At 43.0% G+C, this 22,287-nt stretch overlaps 1 protein-coding gene across 6 annotated transcripts in view; it reads left to right on the top strand.

The window, feature by feature from the left end:
• The window catches only part of focad (focadhesin), a 181,879-nt gene that overhangs the window by 101,724 nt on the left and 57,868 nt on the right, over positions 1–22,287 (top strand). For all 6 annotated transcript variants that reach the window (XM_084692195.1, XM_084692196.1, XM_084692194.1 and 3 more), the window contains 4 exons: positions 1,508–1,629; positions 12,158–12,250; positions 12,586–12,674; positions 13,110–13,151. In XM_084692195.1, the coding sequence (XP_084548321.1) occupies positions 1,508–1,629; positions 12,158–12,250; positions 12,586–12,674; positions 13,110–13,151 (346 nt within the window). The remainder of the gene's footprint in view (positions 1–1,507; positions 1,630–12,157; positions 12,251–12,585; positions 12,675–13,109; positions 13,152–22,287) is intronic.

Raw genomic sequence — 22,287 nt, 5'->3', positions numbered from 1 at the left:
CACTCATAATCTCTTGTTTTAATGTTACAACAAATTCAAAACTTGTTTGACACATACAATGACAACTTGACTGCTGTTAGAAAATGTTTCCCAGATAATCAGCATCAGTTTTTCATGTGACTTAACCAACAGTTTTACAGCCTGTTCACTGACAACACCTGCTCAGAACAAGTAGTTCATAGATTGTAGCCGGTGTGTGTCGGTGAAACTCACTCCTCAGGTATGTAACAGGCTACCCGCGTCGACAGATTGCTAGCCTTTCGTTGGCGTAGTTGGTAGTGGTGGCACTTGGGATGTCAGAGGTGGCAGGTTTGAACCCAATACGGGACGAACATAGGCCTGATACTTCTGACGGAGCTTGCAATACTTCGTCTATTACATACATTAGGCCTAGTCATGTTTTCGTTATCACACAATGACTGACATATTGTCACATTATAAACATCTCTTTCCAAATAGGCGTAATAATTTTATTAGCACTAAATACATTTAAGTGTTTTGCATAGTCGATGTTGTAGGTCACTTTTAAAATAATGTCATATTTTAGCATTATATCCTGGCCATGGATGCTTAAATCATTGCTGCCTTTCAAAGATGTTAGGTAAAAAAAGCAATTAATTAATTAATTTTGGGGGGGGGGGAGAATGTCACTCTTGCCTGTCTTCTAAACTTGAGAGCCCTGCAGTAGCAAAAAGAAAAACCTGGCGTAATACATCCATTCTACTTACAAAATTGTATTTAGTAAAAAAGAAAATGGTTTTCACAAATAACTTTTTGATCAGAATCACTTAGTACACAGTCAGGGTGGCAGCGGGTCCTTAAAAAGTCTTAAATCACTTTTCCTAAGAATAAGGCATTAAAAAGAATTAAATTGTCTTGAATTCAGATTGGATGGATCTTAAATTTTTTTGTGTCATGGCACTGCGAAAATGCAGAAAATTTCAAACTTGGGACAATGGAGATCAGAGCGATGGAATCGCACGTGCACAGGAACAGCACAGAGACTACGTAAAGGCACGCCAGCAGCCTGCAATTGCTAGTTTCTGCTCCACCATTTCCACCGCTAGCAACCATGTCAACACTACAACACTAGATGTTACGATAGGAAATCCAGAGCCAACAATGCCATCTGACCTCTAAGCAATTACATACATTTAGTCAATGTTCTTAAACTCAACCGATTATTGTCATTTTACTATACTGTTCATTTTGAACAGACATCAGTGTGTTTATTTCAAAAGATTACTGTATAGCCTATTTCCACTTTTAATTTGTATTTCCATTGTAAGTTTGGTTTTAAATTTCATTTGGAAGTGGTATTAAAAGGTCTTAAATGTAACTTGTTTATACCTGTAGACACCCTGACAGTCCTGTTTTAAAATTGATGTCTAATATGCTCTTCATGGCAGTTAAAAACATAAAGCAAACACTTCACATTGTTAATTATGTAATTATTTTGCGTACTACCGATGTGAATGCACGTGTCTGGGATGTCTGTGTTTTTCAGCTGGCCTGCTTTTTTCCTACGACCTGCCTGTTCAAACGGACCGCAATGGTCAGCCTATCAACCGATTTTTGCTCAGCCAGAGCCGCAGCTACCAACAGATGTTATCCGCTCTTATTCATGAGGTGACCTCATTTGTGCGCCCTTCTTACATTTTCCTCTCTGCAACATTTTACATTCTCTGTCTTGTACCTCACAACTCTCATATTATCCTGCCCCTGACTTCTGTCTGCTAAATCTCCCTGATAAACTCTTTTCTGAATTTCTTCCTACCTTTCTCTATAATAATTGTTTTATACTTTGTAAATATACACTTGTGTATATACACCAGGGCTCCAGACTAACTTTTTTTACTAGGAGCACAGTAGCCCCTGACTGAAAATGTTAGGAGCGCAAGCAGAACATGTAGGGGTACACCTTATATTGACCTGCAATGCATTTATCAATGTAACTAGCAACTCACTGTATTCATGTCACATTCTCATTGGGGGCTGAGCACCCCTTAAGGTCTGATCCTAGAATCGCCCCTGGGACAATTTCTGGGGAAATTGTGGGGTGTACCTGCGTCGGTTGCAGATGGGTCAGTTTTTTTTTTTTTTACAACTGATATACAGCGACGCACCATATAAGCTTGAGTTTAAATACATTATTTAATGTGACATTACGTACTGTACATGCAAGTCTTAGCTAAAGGGACACACTACCAGAAACATTTCCACTTAAAAAAATCTTAGATTTTTTTATCTGAACATTAAGCCATATGAATGACATGTCAAACTATGAGAAGCACATATCGTGCCATCTCAGCATGTTTTTATGCCTGAATCAAATACATTTTTAATTGGCTGTGCTTTGCCTTCGGCAAGGGCACAACCATTGTTATCTCACGTATATATTATTATTATTTATTTATTTTCCCACCCCTAAAACTTTGTCAATATTTGGAATACATAGACAACCAAGGGGTCAAAAGTTTTGTCTTGGTAGCAATTGAGTTGCTTGTATTTGGGATTTACATTCCGTTGCACAGTTTAGGAGGTTACAACGTTTTTGTGGCGTCAAAGTGCCTTTAGTCGACGAAGGGTAATCTGTGCCAGCTACGTCAACACATGTTAGCAATAACGCATGGATACAACGTGATAGAGACGTTCTAGCACGGAAATTGGAGCTTGGATTACGAGTGAAAAAACCCACCCCCAAAATATCCCAACCATATGGCTTTGTTGAGAAAGCAATTTTGAGTGGAACTGCAATCTCGGATGTTTGATTCAGGTCGTCAAAGTCTTTGTAATTAGTGCGAGTGCGGGTCGCCCGTGAGACCGCCTAGTCTTTTAGGCGGCAGCCATGCTAGAAAGCGTCATAGTAGTATTTTCGTAGCTAATTTTATAGAAAGAGGGACATTTTATGACGATATGACTATTGTGAAGACAGCCAGGTGGTATTTTCTTAATTTCGTACCAGGGTCAATTCTACATCCAAATGGAGAGCAGTGTTTTAAAGATACGGCGATTGTGAAGACAGCCAGCGGGTCAGCATATTTTTGTTATTTGTGTAGAACTTGGAATTTGAGTGAGACCGCGTCTTGTTTTGACGTTGGCCTCTGAGTCACAGACTCGGCTCGCCCACTGGCAGTGTGTAGTAGTAGGTTACACGGCTGTTCTTAATGCTGTAGAATGCTCCATTCACTTGAATGGGGCTTTCCAACGTTCTGCAGTGAACAATTTTCTCATATTTGTCCGTTGCTATGCATATTTGACCGCTGTCAAGGGGAAGTGGCCTTTTTCCCCCGGATTCACGTCTTTCGTAGCACACGTAGTCTGGTAACTTTTCAACCCCAGCGTACTGTGTTGCTTAGCGACGTCAGCTGATTTGAAGCCTAAACCCCAGCGTACTGTGTTGCTTAGCGACGTCAGCTGATTTGAAGCCTAAATAATGCTTAAAGTCTATGAAGTTCAACGTCTTTGGCAAACTATTTCTCTGCTGATCAACAATACGAATGGTAACAAATACATTGTAAAAAGACACACTGTGTTAAGTTATTTTTGTTGGCAAGTAGCCGTGTAATAAGCGGGATAATGTATAGAACACCGGTCATCATTATCGGGGAAATAAGCCCCTTCATGGCGAAACAAAACTGGCGAAAACTCCGCTTCGCGTCGTGCTTAACAACTCCCCTTACCTGTTCTAAATCCAGCGCAATAAGCCCCAAGAGGCCTCTTGGGGCTTATTGCTTAATTATTCCTTACAAAAGAAACATTCTAATTTCCTGCGCTTTCAAACAATCACCGAGTGTGGACAGCAACGGCAGCTAGCTTGCCTCTAGCAAACTGCTTTTGAATTAGCCATGTCCCCCTAAATTAATATCGAACTTATTTACGTTTTGGGGGGCTTATTTTCAGTTAGCATACGGTACTATTTGAATCGCAATTCCATCTGAAATACTGCCAGTGACAACGTTGTTACAGTAGCTTGTTTCAAAGGGGGTTCCTTGTTTCAAAGGGTGTTCTTAATAATGTCACGTCCTGTGTGTTCCCCTGTTTTGTTTGGCCCCGCCTCCTCCAGGTGTGTCTCGTCTGCTCGTTAGTGGGGTATTTAGTCTGTTGGGTTATGTTTGTCCTGTGCCAGTTCGTCTTGTGTGTTCCTACCGAGCGTTCCTGCGTACCTGTTACCTGTTCTGTTCCTGCCTTGTGCTCAGATTTCCCGTGCTTAGACCTCGTACCTGCCTGTCCACGATCACTCCACCCGATACCGGATTGTACCTTTGCCGCCAGCCTGTGCACCGATCACCTGCCTGTCCACGACCACTCTACCTGATACCGGATTGTACCTTCGCCGCCAGCCTGTGCACCGATCACCTGCCTGTCCACGACCACTCTACCTGATACCGGATTGTACCTTCGCCGCCAGCCTGTGTACTGATCACCTGCCTGTCCCTGACTACTCTGCCTTAAATAAAACCCGTTGTTCTTGGAAGCTACCTCCGGTGTCTGAGTCTGCATCTGGGTCTACCTCTGTGCGTGAGCCGTGATAGTACGAACTGGCCATGACAGACCCAGCAGACGTAGAGCAGCTACGCCAGGCTGTTCATCTCCAGGGAGCCGCCATCGGAAGACAAGAAGTACTCCTCCAGGAGGTAATGGGAGGAGTTCAGGCCATGTCAGATCGTCACGACCAGGTGCTCAACCGGCTAATAGACCAAATCCAGGCTTTGACTGTTGGACCGGACCCCGTTTCTCCTCCTGTTGATCACAGCCCTCCTGCCCACCCGACCACCCCGGCCTCCAGAGAACCCCGCTTACCCCCTCCGGAGCGTTACGACGGTGATCCTGGGACTTGTCGCTCCTTCCTCTCACAGTGCTCCCTCATCTTCGAGCTCCAGCCGTCCACGTTTCCGACAGAACGCGCCAGGATAGCGTATCTTGTCACTCTGATGTCGGGTAAGGCAAGGGCATGGGCCACTGCGATATGGGAGCAACAGTCCTCCATCTGCCACTGTTACGAGGATTTCACCGCTGAAATGAGACAGGTTTTCGATTCCCCTGTATCAGGCAGGGAAGCTGCTAGGACGCTCCTCCGGCTCCGCCAGGGCTCTCGTGGGGTAGTGGACTATGCCATTGATTTCCGTACACTAGCCGCAGAAAGTGCATGGAATTCCAGTTCTCTTTTTGACGCCTTCCATCATGGATTATCCGACGTTATAAAGGACGAGCTTGCAGCGCGGGAACTCCCCGACTCTCTTGACTCCCTTATATCCCTTGCTGTCCGGATTGACAGCCGTCTGCGGGAACGGGACCGGGAGAGGAAGGATCCCCGTTCTGGTAAACAGCCGCCTTCCTACACGGCGCTGAACCAGCAACCCAGAAGTTGCCTCAGTTACCAGGAATACCCCCGAGAGCTACCGAGATCAGCCGTACCGTCGCCAACGGAACCGATGCAACTGGGGAGGGCTTCACCGACGCCGGCTGAGAGACAACGTCGGATTATCAGCCGCAGCTGTCTGTATTGTGGCGAACCTGGACATTTCATCTCTACATGTCCGTTAAAAGGGCAGGCCCACCAGTAGGCAAGGGTATACTGGTGGGTCACGTTCAGACACCCTGGTTTCCCTCTGTCCGTGCTCCTTTTCACGCCCTGTTATCCTGCAAGTCCCAATCCCGTTCCGTCAAAGTAATCATCGACTCAGGGGCTGACGAAAGCTTTATCCACCGGGATCTGGTCGAGCTTCTTGGGATTCCCACGCATCCTCTCTCTACGCCTGTGGTGGCCAGGGCACTGGATGGGCGCTCAATCAGCCGCATCACCCAGATCACTGTTCCGGTGGAGCTACGAGTCTCTGGCAACCACTGTGAGTACCTCCAGTTGCTCCCAGTGTTTTCTCCTGATGTGCCTGTTGTTCTTGGCTTGTCATGGCTTCAACGACATAATCCAACTATTGACTGGCCCACCGGTTCTATCACCGGTTGGAGCCCTCTGTGTCATGCCAAGTGCCTGAGGTCTGTGCAGCCTGCCCCTGCGGAGGGGAATGGTGGTGTACAGGCGATTGCTGACCTCTCTGATGTTCCGAAGGAATATATGGATTTACAGGAGGTGTTCAGCAAATCCCGGGCCTCTTCTCTTCCTCCTCACCGTCCCTATGACTGTGCCATCACCTTGCGTCCTGGTACTACACCCCCCAGAGGCCACCTCTATTCCCTGTCTTCCCCTGAGACCAAGGCTATGGAGTCATACGTCACCACCTTCCTTGCCGCAGGTCTCATCCGCCCCTCTTCCTCTCCGGCGGGTGCCGGATTTTTCTTTGTGGAGAAGAAGGAGGGAACCCTTCGCCCATGCGTTGACTACAGGGGCCTGAACGACATTACGGTGAAGAATCGATATCCACTCCCTCTGGTCTCCTCTGCCTTTGAGCTCCTCCAGGGGGCTGTTGTTTTCACCAAACTGGATCTGCGCAACGCCTACCACCTAGTGCGCATTAAGGAGGGGGACGAGTGGAAGACAGCTTTCAACACAGCCAGCGGTCACTAAGAATACCTGGTCATGCCGTTTGGTCTCACTAATGCCCCTGCAGTGTTTCAGGCTTTGGTGAACGATGTGCTTCGGGACATGTTGAACCGCTTTGTTTTGGTTTACTTGGACGACATCCTGATTTTTTCAGACTCTGTTAGCAACCATGCCTCCCATGTCCGCCAGGTTCTCCAGCGCCTCCTTGAGAACCAACTGTTCGTGAAAGCCGAGAAGTGTGAATTCCATCGTTCCACCATCTCCTTTCTTGGTTACATCGTCGAGGCAGGCAACATTCGGATGGACCCCAAGAAGGTTGGCGCAGTGTTGGATTGGCCGCAACCAACATCCAGGGTCGAGCTGCAACGTTTCCTGGGGTTTGCTAACTTCTACCGCAAGTTCATCCGTGGATACAGCTCTTATTGCTGATTTTCGCCGTTGCCACCCCGGTCAGCCAGGTGCGGCCCCCGGTGGGTCGCCAGGTGGCGCCCGTTAGGGGGGGGGGTTCTGTCACGTCCTGTGTGTTCCCCTGTTTTGTTTGGCCCCGCCTCCTCCAGGTGTGTCTCGTCTGCTCGTTAGTGGGGTATTTAGTCTGTTGGGTTATGTTTGTCCTGTGCCAGTTCGTCTTGTGTGTTCCTACCGAGCGTTCCTGCGTACCTGTTACCTGTTCTGTTCCTGCCTTGTGCTCAGATTTCCCGTGCTTAGACCTCGTACCTGCCTGTCCACGATCACTCTACCTGATACCGGATTGTACCTTCGCCGCCAGCCTGTGCACCGATCACCTGCCTGTCCACGACCACTCTACCTGATACCGGATTGTACCTTCGCCGCCAGCCTGTGTACTGATCACCTGCCTGTCCCCGACTACTCTGCCTTAAATAAAACCCGTTGTTCTTGGAAGCTACCTCCGGTGTCTGAGTCTGCATCTGGGTCTACCTCTGTGCGTGAGCCGTGATAAATAAATTATGAAATATGAGTAGGCTAAATGCTTGAACATATCACAAGAAGGGAAAACGGACCCACCTGCATCTGAAGCAAGCAAGCACACCCTACAATTTCCCCAGAAATTGTACCCTCTCTAGTTCATTTTATCATTAATTTGTCAGGCCCTGTCACACAGGACTGGGACCAGTCGTGACAGGGCCTGACAGTCGGACATTTTAACTGCCATTACTCAGCATGCTAGCTTCCTAGGCTCTGTTTGAAATGTCTTAAAATGCGTCCTTCCTTCCTTCCTTTTAAGACAGCGAGGTCTGTTTGAAATGTCTTAAATCTTCTCTTCCTGTCTAATAAGATACCTTGAAATACATTACATAACGGTCATTTTTTAAGAGGGCATATGAGCTGCCTTGCTGTCTTAATGGCGGCACATATTACCCATAACTCTGTCTGTGCACGGGGTTACCGTGAGCAACAAGTTAAACAGAATTCTTTGACCGCCATTGCTCTAACTTTTTACAATTCATATTTCAGCTAAACGGTACTTGTAAATCAGCATCTGAATAAAAATGTATAGAGAAGTGGGCAGTGTAGTTGCTGAAAATGTACTTATTTTATTGATGACACCGACTTTTCGATAAAGTACTGTAGCTAGCATCGCAGCGCAGTGCAGACACTAGCTAGTTGCTGCATTTTATCATAATCCTATCAAATGAGTGAAATACAAACACAAATGTTATGAGCTATTGAGCCTATATCTAACACAAGTTTAAATACGGCTTAACTTGACTTAGTGTGACAATAAACTCAATGCAATTAACTGCCGTCTGACAAAGCACGCTATTGCGAGCACATAAGTACACGCAGCGCGATGACGTACATCCTGTCTTAATAGGCTGTTCGAAAACAACGGTTTTTAAGATACCTTACCCCGAAGAGAGCTGTCCTGTTAGACACCTGTCTAGTAAGACATCAAGGATTAAGACAGCTGTCTAATTTTTCAAACAGAGCCCTAGTATCAAAACTGATAGCTTGTAAGCAAGGCATTTCAGTAACATTTTTAGATATGTTTTGGTTTTCCAAAACTTTCATTCTGTTCTAGGATATTTAAGTGTGACAGTGACTGACCCTGTAGCTTGTCCTCCACAAAAAAAAAGCTTTAAATCATAAAAGTAATTGAGAAAAACTAATCTTTATCAGTGTCAGCATCAACTCAGTCAAATGATGTCACATCCTCTGAGTCATAACCTTCAAGGCATAGTGCACTCTTTTTGTCGTTTTTTATGTAAAGTGACAGGGCTGACCGAAAACATGGGGACAGTTGTAAATACGATTTATTTGTAGAATTTATGTAGCATTTAATGTATTGAATCAATTAATATGAATGATAACTTAAACTTTTAATTAATAGTGTGTGTGTGTGGGGGGAGGGGTTAATAACAATTTTCAGAATAACAAAATTATGGACGAGGCAGTTAAAATTTGGCTGACAGACCATTTTTCAGGATTTGTAATTTTCAAAAGTGTTTTTAATTAAGAATAAAACATTCAAGGAACTAATAAATTACATATTCCTTGAAAGCGCAACTCACAGAAATCACCCATTTAGAATGTTTTGGTCAGTTTTGGATTATATAAATGTTATTCACTGTAACATATCCAGGACAGATAATATACGTTTCTGGTTGAATGTCCCACAATGATTTAAATGTATGATGCACTTTTCGATCAGTCCTCCGACACCACAACACGATACTTGCTGTGTATAACAGTGCAACAGCTCAAACACAGGCAGGGATACAGTAGCAACGCTAGTGCTAAATAAGTATTTAGTTGCTAGGCTCCATGACGGCGGGTAAGAAAAGAAGGGCTCGTGAAACTTCTCACCAAAAGAACGAAGGGGAACCCACTTGTCTGGCAGATTAAGACATGTTCGTAGGAACCTAGCGAAAAATAGCCTAAACTTTCCAAGACTTTTAGCTAGGTTTATAGGTACCTAGCGAAAAATAGCCTCAACTTTCCTAGACTTTTAGCTCCGGTAGTAATGCAGAAGGAACGCTGACACCCTTACAAAAAAGAAGTATACTTCAAGTTTATTTTGTAAGTATACTTAGTATAAAAAGTATACTATTATCATGATACTTAAAGTATACTAGCAGTGTACTTATTTATATACTTTTTTTGTACTAAGTAAACTGAATTGGCCCACTTTTTAGGTCTTTTAGTACACTTTAAAGTACACTTGTAGTGTATTTCAAGGTTTACTTTTGAATACTGCAAAGTAGCCTGTGTAGTGCACTTTCAGTTCATCAAGTATACTTCCTCAAGTACTTCAAAGTATACTTTGGAATACTGTAAAGTAGCCTGTGTAGTGCACTTTAAGTTCATCAAGTATACTTCCTCAAGTACTTCAAAGTATACTTTGGAATACTCTAAAGTAGCCTGTGTAGTGCACTCAGTTCATCAAGTATACTTCCCAAAGTACTTCAAAGTATACTTTGGAATACTCTAAAGTAACCCGTGTAGTACACTTTGAGTTCATGAAGTATACTTCCTAAAGAACCTCAAAGTATACTTTCCAATACTTTCAAGTGCACTTTCATTTAATGTAAGTACGTCATCAAGTAAACTTCTATGTGTAATTTTACTATTATTTACTAATGTATTAAAATGTTTATGGGCCCCTCAAACGCCTCAGATCTTGAGTCACTTGGCGAGAACGGGGCCCTCATAATAGTTTACTGCAGATTCGTAGCTTTTTACTGCGTACGCAATAACTTTCAAAGAATCCAGCTGTTCTTATCAAATGTAACAGTCATTTAACTCATGGTTACAATGGTAAACCAGCACAACAATGACAATTACCACGCAACAAAACTCTACATTCTAAGCACACATTTAAAAAACGAAATTCATGAAGTTACATTTGTATTTCGAAAAAACTGCAAACTTATCAGCAAATTTTAACACTATTTACCGCCTGCATCATGGGAATTGACTAGCCAATGAGCCACACTATATTCATTATTTCACGTCGTTATTTCGTTCTTCAGTCAGTTTGACAGTATAACCTTCAAATTCTCAAGTAGCTTTTTCATTTTTTTCCATTAATACTCCAATTGATAATTATTAGTATAAGAGTATAGGTTTCAGAATGTTTTAGCAGTAATTAAGGTTACAGCTTCAGTAACAAAAAAAGATTCAATGTGCAATGCATTAGATTTTGATAGACGTGAATAATTAGAATGAGATGGATCTAAAATATGTAACCTGTAATGTACTTTAAAATTAGTTTGACTGTTTTTGCTGTATAATAATAGAAAACATACATCCTACTCCAGAAAAAAATTATACAATTTTCTGTTTCTAAGCATACTTCCTAAAAGTACGTTATTGAGTACGTAGTGAAGAGCTACAAATCTGCAGTAAACTATTATGAGGGCCCCGTTCTCACCAAGTGACTCAAGATCTGAGGCGTTTGAGGGGCCCATAAACATTTTAATACATTAGTAAATAATAGTAAAATTACATTTAGAAGTTTACTTGTTGACGTACCAACATTAAATGAAAGTGCACTTGAAAGTAGTGCAAAGTATACTTTGAGGTTCTCTAGGAAGTATACTTCATGAACTCAAAGTGCACTACACAGGCTACTTTAGAGTATTCCAAAGTATACTTTGAAGTACTTGAGGAAGTATACTTGATGAACTGAGTGCACTACACAGGCTACTTTAGAGTATTCCAAAGTATACTTTGAAGTACTTGAGGAAGTATACTTGATGAACTTAAAGTGCACTACACAGGCTACTTTACAGTATTCCAAAGTATACTTTGAAGTACTTGAGGAAGTATACTTGATGAACTGAGTGCACTACACAGGCTACTTTAGAGTATTCCAAAGTATACTTTGAAGTACTTGAGGAAGTATACTTGATGAACTTAAAGTGCACTACACAGGCTACTTTACAGTATTCCAAAGTATACTTTGAAGTACTTGAGGAAGTATACTTGATGAACTGAAAGTGCACTACACAGGCTACTTTGCAGTATTCAAAAGCGAACTAGTTTCAAAGCATACTTAAAAGTATATTAAAAGTAAACTATGTTCTAAGTATACTTCTTAAAAGTATATTAAAAGTGAACTATTTTCTAAGCATACTTCTTAAAAGTATATCAAAAGTGAACTAAAAGTGTACTATCCATATTTTAGTATACTTATAGTATACTTTAATATACTTCTTTTTTGTAAGGGTATCGCTGTCTTAGTAGAACGTCGTATTTATGCATCGTTGCTAACGTGTGCTGACATTGTGCACACCCAATGAATTCAAAATGTGTAGGTCGCACATGCGCGAGTGGTTGTAAAAAATGCTCGCACTGTCTTTGGTTGCAGTCTGGATCCCTGTACACAGTGTGCTCCAAACTGTTTTTTGTTTGTCTTCTTAATGTGTGTGTATAAGATTGAAGTGTCTCAAGGAATATCTGTATTAAAAGCAGATACATTCTGGTTAACTTCCACTGAACAGGCCAGATGTAACAGAAAAAAACATTTTCACTTAATAAAACATCAATCTTGTACCAACTATAGTGGGAAAGATGTTTGCAGTGTGATATATCACATAACTTTCCGGTATTTTTGCAATGCTTATGAAAATGTTGCTTTTGTGGTGAAAATTATTTCGCATTCTCGGTTTTTCTTTGCACTTCTGTGGACAGGTAAACATACAGCCATCAGAGTGGCATCGTGCCCTCCTACTTCCCAAAGGCTGGCAAGCGTTCATGAGTCGAGCCTTCCATGCTGTTTTACAGGTATATGTTTGTCTTTAACTCAATTAAAACCTCGGATGCCAGGGTGCAGTCTCCCAATACACGTCTAAACAAAAAAGCATTGTATTTAATAGTTGTAGAATGGGCACCAAGGACACAAACTAGGATACTACACTGCTTGCTCATTCTTGTTCTCATTGTTGCCATGTAAACAGTCATTGAAGTTATCATAGTTTTTATAGTAGATATATTTCACTGACTGTAACATTCATTTGTGGGTGTAGTTTTAATATGGTCAGTGGATTTTGTTTACCTATAGTTTTCATGACTTAAATGGGCTCCAGTTGTGGTCATTTTTGTTGACTGTCTGGCACTAGGGTCGACGTGCAGAACTTGAGATGCAAAGGAAGCAGGCCAAGGAGAGTCTCGAGGAGCTACAATACAAACAGCACTGCGTCTGGCTCTGGTTAGAAACACAAGCACACACATGTTAAACATACTGTTCACAAACAAATCTATAATTTTCATTTTAGCATTGTCTTCAGTGATCCAGCATCAAATTTAAAGTAGTTACTGTGTTGTTTAATAGATTAAAAGAGGCCTGGTTCTTCCTCCAGAACAGAATATAGAAATGGTTGTGTTTGTACAGTGTACAAATGCAACACTGACACACAACGTTGTCTTTATTGCCAAGAGTTATTGGCTAGCCACACTGCAACTATCTACAATGTCAACCATGTGACTAATACACTGACTTTATATAAAGACAGGGTGTGTGTTTACATATTCATGTACTTTGTGTGTTGGAAAAGGGGGAAAGCATTTTTGCTTGTAAATAAATAACATGAAACAGATTTTACTAATGCTTCTTTCTCTGAAAACATGCTTTTCCATCAAACAGGGTCAGGGACCAGCTCACTGATGTCGTCAAATCTGCATCAAAGTTAGTCTGTCTCCAGTTTCTCTCTTTTGTACATTCATTATCAAAACATGAAGAAATTCTATATTTTATGATTTATGTGCATGTTACAATGTGACAAATAATATAATAATATTTGTATTATTCAGAATGATATTGTTGTTAGTGTGTGTGCACACAGTGTGTGGGCTACTATCTCATTGGCCAACCCCACCCAGCCTTTGGCCAGGCACAACCTATATTCTCTGTCATGTATATTCTTTATTATTATTTTCCCACCCCTAAAAAACTAAACTTCTTGGAGACAGTTGGCTACCTAAAACGGCAAGACAGCTGCAGAAACGCCACAGGCAAAGGCCAGGGTGATAACATGTAGCTTAGCTATGTTTCCAGGCTGTGATATCAACACCCTGTATAATGATGATCATTAGTCCTGTGGAGCAATCTATGTCATTCAATATCCGAACAGGCGGAAGGCAGTTTTCACCGCAGATAGCTGGTGAGACGCAACCTATATTCTCTCTCATATATATTATTATTTATTAATTACTTTCCTACCTTAACTCGTCCCTCAGCTTTTGCACTCGATAGACAATGTTGGTGTCAGAATGTTCGTCTTGGTCCCAATTGCATTGCATGTATTTTCCCAAACCATCCGTTGGACGGTTTAGGCTTAGGTAGCCATAGTTACAAACGTCACTAACATCACAAACTCGCCCGCTCATTAATTTCTGGGAGACAGCTAGTCGAGCTTCCTAAAACTGCAAGACAGCTGCAGGAATGCCAGATGGCAAAGGCCAGGGTGATAACTATTTGCTCATTTAACATTGTGATAAAAAACACATTTGTGAAATGAAATGTACAACACCATATACGCAGATATTATTAGTACATCTACTTCCGGAAACAGCAGTTCAGTTTTGCTATTTCACGCCTAGGACACACGATTTGCCTGCGATTTGCTGTGATCTGCTGCGACGCACCTGGAAGCGCTGCCTTTTTTCTATCGGTGCCCATGTTATCAGAAATAGGGCTGTACACAATTTTAGGCCATCTATCAGCAGTGATTGTTAGAGTGCATGTCGGAGAATAGCACATTGCAACACATGTGCTTCACACCTTAGTTGAGTTTGCGTGTGTGCGTCCTTGAGAACTGTAAGTCGTGTAACTTATGTTGTCAGTTCATTTAAGCCTGTTATTGTATAAGTCTATAGTTCTTGTTAATTTAAATTAAGTTAACTGGTGATTTTCGTTGTTTGTATTTCCCCAGGCTAGCTAAATTGCACATGTATGTTGATTCGATAGTGATTGCTGCCTTTGCTGACGTTTGTATTTTAAGTGCATTATTATGCAGAATTAGTTTTAATTAATAAATAGTAGGTTTATTTGTATTATTTGCTACAGAATGCTTAGCCTATCAAGATCAAATGAAGCAGACAGTGTACATGCTTTCGAGTACCTTAATCGATATGCTACTGACCATTTACAATCCGTTGTTACGTCAATTATTAAATGGCAGCATTTATGCCATTTAGAACATACTTTGTGGAAGGTCTCTAAGTAGCCTAACCTTATTGCTTTAAGGAAAATAGGACAAAAATATTTGCAATATTACATTAGCTATTAGACTATTACATTAACCTGCTTCAAAATATAGTGTTAGGACTTTGTTTCGTCTGGGGGGGGGATTGTTCGGACAGACCTGTCCCCACTGCAAAAAAAAATCCTAGAGGAAACACCGCACATACAATATTCACTCTATGTAAAACCTAACTACACAATGTTGTAACAAACGTCCGTTCTAAATGGAGTTAGATTAGTTTAACAATTCACAAACGTAACGCACAAATGTATTGCATGATTCACATTTACATTTATTCATTTAGCAGACGCTTTTATCTAAAGCGACTTCCAAGAGAGAGCTTTACAAAGTGCATAGGTCACTGATAATAACAACAAGATAACCCCAAAGCATTGCGGGTAGCCAAAACAAGAAGTACACATTGTAAACAACCAAAAAATAAGTACTAAAGGGAGGAAACCATAAGAGCATGTAGTTAAACAAGTTACAATTAAACAACATGAAACTCTAAGTGCAAGTGTACCTGTAGGAAAGCAATAAAAATAGGATTACCTAAAATAGAAAACAGTTTAAATCAGCTACCACTAACAAACAAGAGCAACAGTCTAAGCAAGATTCATTGTGATCCTTGAGGAAACCAGCGTTGGGTTCAGCAAACCATTCCTAAGTACCGTTGTACTCCCGGAACAAGTGCGTCTTGAGCCTTCTCTTGAAGGTGGAGAGACAGTCTGTGTCTCTGATGGAGGTGGGGAGTTGATTCCACCACTGGGGGGCCAGGCAGGAGAAGAGCTTGTTTTGGGATTGGGCAGTCTTGAGCGGTGGGACCACCAGGCAGTTGTCTGAAGAAGACCGTAGTTGGCGGGTGGGGGTGTAAGGCTGCAGGAGAGACTTGGTGTAGTCGGGTGCAGTCCCGTTCAGTGCTCGGAAGGTCAGTACCAGGGTCTTGAATCTGATGCGGGCCGTTATGGGTAGCCAGTGGAGGGAAATGAGGAGCGGGGTAACGTGGGAGCGTCTGGGTAGATTGTAGACCAGGCGGGCCGCCGCGTTCTGAATCCTCTGAAGAGGGCGGGTTGCTCATGCTGGGAGACCGGCGAGCAGCGAGTTGCAGTAGTCCAACTTGGAGAGGACAAGTGCTTGGACAAGCAGCTGGGTGGAGTGCTCAGACAGGTATCTCCTGATCTTCCGGATGTTGTAGAGGGTGAATCTACACGACCGGGAGACCGCAGCAATGTGAGCCGTGAGGGAGAGCTCGTCATCCATGGTAACCCCAAGGTTCCTGGCAGAGGATGAGGGGGTCACCGTCGCAGATCCCAGGGTGATTGAGAGGTTGTGGGAGATGGAGGGTTTGGCCGGGATGATGAGAAGTTCTGTTTTGGCGAGGTTCAGCTGGAGGTGGTGCTCAGTCATCCAGGCGGAGATGTCTGCGAGGCAGGCCTCAATCCTAGCTGAGATCCCCGGATCGGTCGGGGGGAACGACAGGTACAGCTGCGTGTCGTCAGCGTAGCAGTGGTAGGAGAAGCCATGGGAGGTGATGATTGGTCCAAGTGAGGTGGTGTACAGAGAGAAGAGGAGGGGTCCAAGGACGGAGCCCTGTGGGACACCAGTGGAGAGCTGGCGAGGGTCTGACAGTTTGCCTCCCCAGGAGACCTGGTAGGATTTTCCCGACAGGTAGGATGAGATCCACTGGAGTGCAGTGCCAGTGATGCCCATCTCAGAAAGTCTGGAGAGCAGGACGGTGGTTAACCGTATCAAACGCTGCAGAAAGGTCCAGCAGAATGATGACGGATGACCTCGAAGCCGCTCTGGCAGACTGGAGGGCAGTGGTGACTGAAAGGAGGGCAGTCTCTGTGGAGTGGCCGGTCTTGAAGCCCGATTGGTTGGGGTCAAGCAGGTTGTTCTGAGAAAGAAAGTTAGACAGTTGGTTCGATACAGCACGTTCAATTGTTTTAGAGAAGAAGGGTAACAGTCATACCGGTCTGTAGTTCTGGAGGATGGCAGGGTTAAGGGAGGGTTCTTTGAGTAGAGGGGTAACTCTGGCCTGTTTGAAGGCAGAGGGGAAGGTGCCAGAGGTAAGAGAGGAGTTTAGAACATGGAGCAGAAAAGTTATGATAGAGGGGGAGATGGTTTGAAAGAGAGGGGAGGGGACAGGATCAAGGGGACAGGAGGTGGGGCGATGAGAGAGAATGAGGTCAGAGAGCTCTTCCTCGGACAGGGGAGAGAAAGAGTTTAGACATTTAGTTGGGTCAGTCATGAAGGGTGAGGGGGTAGGAAAGGTGGGTTTAGGGAACCAACTGCTAATGTCGGCGACTTTTTTCTCAAAGAAGGAGAAGTCGTCTGCTGTCAGGGTAGAGGGAGGGGGTGGGGGAGGTGGGTTAAGAAGGGTGGAGAAGGTAGAGAAAAATGTGTGGGGGTTAGAAGCAGAATTAATTTTGTTAAGAAAGTAGAGGGTTTTAGCACTAGTTATGTGAGAAGAGAAGGATTTAAGGAGGGAGTGATACTTATCAAGGTCCAGACCGTCTTTGGACTTGCGCCATCTCCTCTTAGCTGCTCGAAGGGTGGACCGTTCTTCACGAATAACATCCGTAAGCCACGGGCAGGTGGGAGAAGATTGATTTACAAATAAACGTAATGCGTTTCACAAATGTTTTTCATGATTCACAAATAAATGACCCCCATTACATTTGTTTGACCTGACAAACACGACATTGACAAACGGACATTGTCTCCTTCAGATCACAAGCAATGTCGTCTGGTAGCATGTAGGTGAAATATTGCTTGTTAATCTTATTAAATCGATTATCATACGTGATTGAATATTTTTGAGAATGGCAGGATCCATGTTTTGTCATTTTAAAGGTCACATGACATGCTGTTTTTGGATGCTTTTATATAGGCCTTAGTGGTCCCCTAATACTGTATCTGAAGTCTCCTTTCCCGAAATTCAGCCTTGGTGCATAATTACAGCCACTTCGAGCAATCCCACAATGAGCTTTCCTCAAGACGCGCTGTAGCTTTAAATGCTAATGAGGAGGAGAGAGGCGGCAACATGCGCTAATCTTTACAATGAATGTATCACAATGGCTCGTATCCCCGTTGCTGGAAGATGCCTCGAATTTGCCCATTCTCATCTGATCACCCTGGTTTGCAGAGGTGCACACTCATAGACATTTCAATGAGGGGAAAGGCGGATATCGCGCGTGCTATAACACCAACAGCAGAACAGTTATCCAAATAACAAGGAAGTGTACAACAGTGGCGTTACAGTGCGTGCATTTACATTTATTCATTTAGCAGACGCTTTTATCCAAAGCAACTTCCAAGAGAGAGCTTTACAAAAGAGCATAGGTCACTGATCATAACAACGAGATTGTCCCAAACATTGCAAGTAGCCAAAAACATGAAGCATACTTTGTGAAAAAGCTAAACAAGTGCCAAAAGGGAAGACCCATAAGAGCATGCAGTTATACAAGTTACACACAGACTTGATGCTATCTACCTTTACATTAGCGACAGTAACTCAGCTGGCTCGTAGCCCCATTGCTGTAAGATGCCTCAAATTTGCCCATTCTCATCTGATCACCTTGGTTTGCAGAGGTGCACACTCATAGACTAATACTCAGTGCCGCTGCTCTCCATTTTGGTGCCCTAAGCATAATTCGTTTATGATCCCCCCACCCCCCAAAAAAGGAGTCTCAGAAGAGGAAACAGAAAGGATATGTTGAGTTCACGTTCGCGTGGCTAGGTTTAGTAATACGTGAATGATATTTGTTCACAAGTTATAATTACAGGTTTTGTTATATTCACTTTTGTACTTTACTTATAGTTCAGCGCAGCGTAATTGTTTTCCATGATAATTAAATGCTAGTGTGATAATAAATTACCATTTCAAATCATACAAACTGTCATGATACATAATTTTAATGCAGGAATTTCCTTTAAAATAGTTTCTGCTGGTTTACATACACCACCCCCCCCCCCCCCCGTGTTGAAATGAACGAATGACTCGAAAACAGATTCTATCATTTTGCTCAGTACAATGATCCGAAGTTCCCATCACTATTCCCTATTGTGATGTTACAAAACCGAGCATTTGAGCTTTCATTTTCTCAAAGGCGGAGAAGAATACCCAGGGCTTGGTTTACACCTATTGAAATACCTGTCGTTCCCCCCGACTGATCCGGGGAACTCAGCTAGGATCGAGGCCTGCCTCGCAGACATCTCCGCCTGGATGACCAAGCACCACCTCCGGCTGAACCTAGCCAAAACAGAACTCCTCATCATCCCGGCCAAACCCTCCATCTCCCACGATCTCTCAATCACCCTGGGATCAGCGACGGTGACCCCTTCACCCTCTGCCAGGGACCTCGGTGTGACCATGGATGACAAGCTCTCCCTCACAGCCCACATTGCTGCGGTCTCCCAGTCGTGTAGATTCACCCTCTTCAACATCCGGAAGATCAGGAGATACCTGTCTGAGCATTCCACCCAGCTGCTAGTCCAAGCACTTGTCTTCTCTAAGTTGGACTACTGCAACTCGCAGCTCGCCAATCTCCCAGCATGCGCAACCTGCCCTCTCCAGAGGATTCAGAATGCGGCAGCCCGTCTGGTCTTCAATCCACCCAGACGCTCCCATGTTACCCCGCTCCTCATCTCCCTCCACAGGCTTCCCATCATGGCCCGTATCAGATTCAAGACTCTGGTATTGACCTTCCGAGCGGTGAACGGTACTGCACCTGACTACATCAAGTCTCTCCTCCAGCCTTACACCACCATCGCCACCTACGGTCTTCTTCTGACAACCATCTGGTGGTCCCACAGCTCAAGAACGCCCGGTCCCAACACAAGCTCTTCTCCTGTCTGGCCCCCCAATGGTGGAATCAACTCCCCACCTCCATCAGGGTGACTGTCTTCCCACCTTCAAGAAAAGGCTCAAGATGCACTTGTTCTGGGAGTAAAACGGCACTTAAGAATGATTGGCTGGACCTGATGTTAGTTTCCCCCAGGATCACAATGACTCTTATTGAGAGACTTGTTGGTTTGTTGTAACTGTCTTAAAATTACTGTACTCGCTGTAAAAAATATTGTTGGTTGCTTTTTCCACAGGTACACTCTTGCACTTTTGAGGTTCTTGCTGTTCAATTGTAACTTATCTAACTACATGCTCTTATTGTTCTTCCCTTTGGGACTTATTTGGTTTCACAATGTATGCTTCATGTTTGGCTACCCGCAATGTTTGGGGCTATCTCGTTGTTATGATCAATGACCTATGCACTTTTGTAAAACTCTCTCTTGGAAGTCGCTTTGGATAAAAGCGTCTGCTAAATGCATACATGTAAATATAATTCACGAAAAAAAAGTGTTTCTACTGTTGTTATAAAAACGTTCTGTAAGCCACTTCGAAATATAAAACGCACAACCACAAGAAAAATTTAAAATTGGGTTATAAACTGCGGTTTTATTACCGAAAAATACGGTTTCTACAACTATGTTGTCTCAAATATACATAAAGAAAAGAAAAAACATTTCAGCACATGCAAACAATCCCCTCAGTTGGCTAGTAAGTGACAGCAGCAGACTGACCGTCAGTGACAGGTGGGGAGAGGTGCACAAAGGTCATACTTATAAGTGGTATCTTGCTTCCAACTTTTGTTTTGACCACCCAGTTATTTGGAGCAGATAAACATCAAACATCTAAAACATGCAGGGCTTTAGTAGGCCCAAGGACCAGGATCAATGACCAGGATTGAGAGAGGCTGATATAGAGGGAGTAGGAGAGGCTGACTTGAGAAGTTGAATGTGCTTTTCCATACTTACAACAGATTCTCTGGATAAACGGTCACTTGAGCCCCGAGTCTTCAGGCAGGGACGTTGTTACTGACAAGGATCGCTTCAGTAAAAATACATTTCAAACTTATTTACGTTTTTTGGGCATATTTTCAGTTTGCAGATGGTAATATTTGAATAGCAATTCCAGCTGAAATACTGCCAGTGACAACATTGTTAGATATTAGGTTAGGACCATTTTTACACAGGATTGGCCAATTTATTTGTTTTGATACAACTTTTTCAACTATGTGAGGCTGCAATAGGGCTGCACGATTAAGGCCAAAATGATAATCACGATTATTTTGATCAATATTGACATCACGATTAATTATCAAGATTATTTGTTGATTATAACCTAATCAAATGTTATTGTCACAAAACATTGTACTTGCATAATGGATGTGTATAAAACAAATACGGCAGGGTTCAGCATTAAGGCTTGTCCGCTTGTCCGGGACAAGTGGATTTTTTTGTAGGGCAAGTGGAAGAGAAATGTACTTGCCCCACTGGACAAGTTAAAACTCACACAAAATAAAATGCCACGTTACTTCATCTTTTGTTCCACTCATTACGTTGATTTTACCGATTTTATTTAACCGAATTCTGCATGAGCAAAACACAGATCTGTGTTCGCTCGAGTGGCATAGTCCCAAGATCTCTACAGACCTTGCAGCTAATTTAATGCTCAACAATTGAACGGGGGCTTATTATTTGAAAGAGGAATTATTTACTGTGTCGTCTCAGTTACACTAGGGCTTTGGAAAACTGTGCCAAGCTCAAATAGGCTAATGGCTAGTAGAACATAACATTTCACAATAATTTCAGTAAATCAAGCAGCGCTGCAAGACCCAGTTAAAAGTTATGCAGCTAGCAAACGTTAGCTAGCATCGCTAACGACATTGGCTAACTCAACTTCGGTAGGCTATCCTCTCTATTTGCAAGCTATCTAAACTTATACTGTATCTAAAATAAGGCTTTAGGGATTAGCGAAGTTAGATCACAGTTAGTTTTTTTTGTTTTCTTTGTTAAGATAGCAGCCTTATGACCGACTTCTATCTGTTGCGGAATTTTCCTCACGTTACTTTGTCTGTAACCGTCTACATCTAGAAATTGAGCTGTACGGTGCAGGGAACAACTCTGACTGGCTCATGGAGGCACGTGAACAGACATTAGTATCCGACTCCACGCAGCGCCGCAGCCGGCTGCAGCCTGCAGATTTGAGAAAGAGTTTACCATAGCCTAATACATAAAATGACACATTTTCAGATTTAAGGAGCCGTTTATAACTCCTCCCCGACAGCAAGCGGCAACTCTCGCTGGTCGTTTCATGCAGTCACAGCCGATGTCGAACGCACCTATTGGTTTACGGAGCGCAAGATTGGCTTTGCAAAAAAAAACTTTGATACGGAGCGTTCTATGAATGGAATGACGCATTTTAAATATCCCTCGATCACGCGAATTCGCGAATTTGATCGTGGGAAGCCGTAATCGTGATTAAAATTCGATTAATCGTGCAGCCCTAGGCTGCAACATAGCCTATCATGGTAACCTCTTTCACTAAGGGAAATGACAAGAGAACCCCGTTTCATTCTACACTGAAATCTTAGGATTTTGAAATGTAAATGAACCGCAACAAATGTATGCTTATTAATCTATGCCATCTTCAATCATAAATAATAAGTGTGCATACTTATTTAAAATATACAGAAATATCAATTTTACAATTTCTGTAACAAAACAGACCCTTCAGCA

The sequence above is a fragment of the Hypomesus nipponensis genome, chromosome 25 (assembly GCF_054491055.1).
Source record: "Hypomesus nipponensis isolate SF chromosome 25, ASM5449105v1, whole genome shotgun sequence".
NCBI lineage: Eukaryota > Metazoa > Chordata > Actinopteri > Osmeriformes > Osmeridae > Hypomesus > Hypomesus nipponensis.
This window is presented reverse-complemented; position numbering and strand designations above follow the sequence as displayed.